Source organism: Quercus robur, chromosome 6, assembly GCF_932294415.1.
Source record: "Quercus robur chromosome 6, dhQueRobu3.1, whole genome shotgun sequence".
NCBI lineage: Eukaryota > Viridiplantae > Streptophyta > Magnoliopsida > Fagales > Fagaceae > Quercus > Quercus robur.
In genome coordinates this window covers 46,610,076-46,614,586 of record NC_065539.1, presented here as the reverse complement: position 1 = coordinate 46,614,586, position 4,511 = coordinate 46,610,076, and the positions used below count along the sequence as shown (strand labels likewise).

Genomic DNA, 4,511 nt, shown 5'->3' with positions numbered 1-4,511 from the left:
TTTAAATGCACTTTGAACTCAATTCGATCCTGATGAGTGGCAAAATAGAGGACTTGCTATCGACAGGTAACATTAGCAGGTCAAATCAAGTCGGTTCTTTCACAGATCGAGTCAATTTCTGTCAAAACCAAGAGAGGTAGCGGTGATCAAGATTCCGTCGAAAAACAGCAAAGATCCGGTGAGGTCTTGCTAGATATGGTGGAAATCTTACCAAATCTCTAATGAGATATATCTCAACGGATTGACTGAGATCTAGTCGGATCCAGTGGAAATCTCACAAATCTAGTGAGATCTTGCTAAGATTTTGCCTAATTTGACATATCTCGTCGAAGTTTCCTTGGGTTTTTGGTCAGGTTAGTTTGCTCAGGTTTTAAAAGAAAGAAATTGAGACTTGACCTACCAAAATCGGGTTCTGAAGGCGCCTATCGCCATAGCTGCCTGATCGAATCTGTTTCAGCTTAGGTCCATTGGACACCCGTAATGTTGAGCTCTAATTCAGTACAACTTTTTACAATTGCCACCATACATAAAGAAAATAATAAGATAGTTAATTTAAAACACTTTAAGTAGAAAATTTTGTAATGATGAGTTGAATGCTTTAATTGTTATGGAATACTATCCACTCAAATTTAAGTAGAGAAATTTGTATTCATCCCTAAGCAAATACATTAGAAGGAAATTGTAGGCAAATGAGGCAGATAGTCAAAAATTAGGTAACAGCCCTTTTATCAATGATAAAAAAAATCAAATAAAATAACATAAGAGTTAGGCAAAAACCGGCGCTACGAAGCCCCTAGTTGGTTCATCTCTAACAACTAGAATTGAGAATTATGGTCCCACCCCACCTCCCCAAACTTTTTCATTCTCTTTCCCCACAACCATTCACAAACTTTGGAAAAAAGACGTATATTTTGCAGTTCCATAAGCATCCATACTTTCTACTTAAAGAAATATATTCCATGCAAAACCATTAATCAATTCATTTCTCCACATTTGCATATATATCTCCCTGTCTATATTGCCCTAATCAATTTTTTTATTTATTTTATTATTTCCAATTAAATTTTAAATTAAACCTTCATTCCTATGTTGTAGTGTAAAGCTCAATATCACTATGCATGTTCCACATGCAAAAGATTATAATTTTTAAATCATCTTCGAATAAGTTTAATTTCTTAACTGAAAGTATAAAAGAGAAACTATAATAAAGAGACAATAAAAAAAACAAGTAATTTGTAGTGCGTGACACTATACCATATCATATATATTTCCATGATCAGCATCCAAACTCCTTTTGTCGATTCCCAAATACGAATATCGGATGAAGTGGTAAAAATCAGTAGTTTAAAATTTTTTGACAACTACATCATAAATACACTATACTTAAATGTAGCCTTCTTTTCTAGTAGATAGAATAAGTCTCAATCTTAATGATTTTTTATTCAAACAAGACAAAGATTCCCTTGGTGGGGTTGAAAGACTTGGAAAAAAGAACCATGATTCCCCTCAATCCTTTTATGCCCACATAGATATTAAATTGTGTCCCAAACACCATGACCCCAATGTATACTTAGGGCCCCCCTTATTACCTACACCCACACCCACACCCAAACATTCCCATATAATCAAGGATACAAATTTTTTTCAATCTTTTTAACAAATTATTAAAATAATATATTGTAATTAAAACATCACTTTCATGTTTATTACTGAAACAACTTTATAACGCACCAATCACAGTCTATCAACTCATAAGTATGAAAAGTAAAATTTTTGGTTTCAGCATTCAATTCATGCCATGCTTTCACCTATATATATAGCCTACTCAACCTCCTTGCTGGTCCATCCCCAAACTAAAACAGACAGCTCATACACATATATTCTCACCCATCTTCCCCTCTCTCTTTCTCTAATTAGCTAGCAATTCTCACAAAGTATGTCTGGTGTTTGGGTTTTCAAGAACGGTGTGCTTCGCCTAGTTGAGAACCCAGCTGCTGAATGCTCAAGTTCTCGTCGCAAAGTGCTAGTTCACTCTCCTAGCAAAGAGGTCATTACATCTTATGCTGCTCTTGAGCGCAAGCTCTTGTCACTTGGTTGGGAAAGGTATTACGACGACCCTGACCTCTTACAGTTTCACAAAAGGTCCACTGTCCATCTCATCTCTCTCCCAAAGGATTTCAACAAGTTCAAGTCCATGCACATGTATGATATCGTCGTGAAAAATCGCAACATGTTTGAAGTACAGGACATGCAGTGCTAGTGCTAATGGTGCTGATGGTGCTAGCTCGGTATTCATGGTGTGCTATATATATAGCTCGTGTGTGTGTGTTAATGTAATTTCTTAATTTGGATCACTTGCTTGTTTGTTTGTGTTGCAAACTGTTTTTACTTTGATTTTTGTCAGTCTAATTTAGTTGGTCTATGATTTTACATATATGGGTCCTTTTTCAGCTGATGGAATAGGTCAAGTTTGGTAGGGGAAGCTGATTTAGTATAAGGGTCTGGTTGGTGAGTAATAGATGTGTCATGATTCTGTAAATTCTTAAGTGTCATTTTGCAATAGAATTTTGGTTTTTTCTGTAACTTTTGCTCTACTACTGTAGTCCAAATCCCTTTCTTTTTGGTTTCTTTTCTTTTCTTTTTCTTCTATAAGCCATTTTGGCTGAGATAACATTTCTTTTCCAATGTGCCCTAGGATAGCAATGGGGCAATGACATATCCCAAAAATATCTGTTATATAGTTAATAGTTATTCTACTTAGTGTTGTCATTTTATGTTCCACCAACTATAATACATTATGTGCCTATAAACTTTGGTTATATTATAAAAAGGAAAAAAAGAAGAAGATATGTATTGGTGGAACATAATTAAATAAGAACACTCATAATGAAACAAGCAATTTTTATTCAATAAGAATCTAGTCCAAATATGCCTTGCTAGATTTAACGAGAAAAGAAAAGAAATTTTTGGAACGAGTAAAAGAAATGTGGCTTTAGCATTAGCCATGAAGGTTGGAGAGGTTTCTTTTTTTCTTTTTCTTTTTTTTTTCTTTGCCTCACAGCAATGAAGAGGTTCAAATATTGGTGACATATGTAGGATTGTTGGAGGGTAAGAAGTAAATTCATGTGGAGCCGCCATTTTGCTTTGTTTAAACAAAAAGCTGGTCGAGTCGATTCTTAAACAAAAACTAAAAAAACTAATAACAAAAAGTTGGTACTGTCTTGTGTTTATATCCAAGCGGACAAATCTATCTTATTCGTATGGAAAGGGAGTTTTGATCGTATAAAATCATTCAAAATACCAAAAAGCCTGCATTATATGAAATAAGTGAAGGCAATCTCTAAATTCTCCGTAATATTTTCCTGGGTCAAAACTGGAATGGAATGTGAACAAGAATTAGACAAGAATAGTTTTGTTTTTTACCTGTGATATTTGGAGCAGCAAGATCTTTAATTCTAGATAACCCAAAATAGAAATTCCTTTCAAAATTAGAAAGGGACAATTCATCTAAAATAAAAGAACTCTAGGTCATATTGACACTGTGCTAGCCCATGCTCAGGAAAACAGTATAGACAATAGCCTTATGGCATTGCCAGCTGGAGCAGAACTCCAAAAAAATTTAATCCGCTGAGCTGACAATTAAATTTCTGTCATTAATTTTGTCGAAGACTTATAATACTTGGCAGTTGGCAGTGGCACTTAAATTTTTTTTTTTCTTTTTTTTTTTTGAGGGTTCTTAAAATTTCTTTTGAATAACACCACATCTGCATGTATATATAAATAATTAAAAAACTATGTTTAAGTGTGAGTTTGGATACGGGTAGAGTTTGAGTTTTGTGCGTCTGCATTTTTTTGTTGGGTCTCGTGCACTATTCATAGGACTCGCAAGTACAGGAAAACGCAAATCTAGCTTTAAAATTGGGTCTCAAGACACTATTCACACATTTAAAAATTATTTCGCTTTTCAGCAATAAACGGTATCTAAACAGACCTTAAATCTACATAATATAATGCTGAATTTTTTTTTTTTTTTTTTTTTTTTTTGCGCATTACATATACAAGAATAAGGATTGTTTCTTGTAATCACTTAATATAGAAAGTTGTGTAAGACTTATTTTATAGGAAAATAATTTTACATATATATATATATATATATATGTGTGTGTATGTATGTATTGAAGCAAATACAACTTTTGCATTGGATTCTCATTTATGCCTTCATTCCAGTCCTCACAAGTTAAATTCTCTAATTCTATCCTTACAATTTACTGTTAAAAGGGGAAAGAATGGCTGCATATAGATGAAATATTGTAATTTGTTGTAAACCAGGGGATGAGGTCCTTGTATGTATTTTTTTTTTAAAAAAATTCTCCATCTAAGAATAAGTTATATATTAAGATTCAAAATTAAATTAATATATAAAAATCTAAACAAACTTATATTTAGTGTTAACAAATTATGGATAAAATATTTAACGTAAAATGATGCTTTAATAATACATTCAACTTAAA

General features: G+C 33.0%; 1 protein-coding gene across 1 annotated transcript; it reads left to right on the top strand.

The window, feature by feature from the left end:
* The first annotated feature begins 1,829 nt into the window (after positions 1-1,829).
* On the top strand, positions 1,830-2,583 carry LOC126689074 (flowering-promoting factor 1-like protein 3). Its single transcript, XM_050384105.1, has one exon. The coding sequence runs from the start codon at positions 1,937-1,939 to the stop codon at positions 2,258-2,260; it is 324 nt and encodes a 107-aa protein (XP_050240062.1). The 5' UTR covers positions 1,830-1,936; the 3' UTR covers positions 2,261-2,583.
* Positions 2,584-4,511: the final 1,928 nt, after the last annotated feature.

What these genes read in the sequence shown, in the direction of transcription:
- LOC126689074 (XM_050384105.1), top strand. Translation starts at nt 1,937, where the DNA reads ATGTCTGGTGTTTGGGTTTTCAAGAACGGTGTGCTTCGCCTAGTTGAG.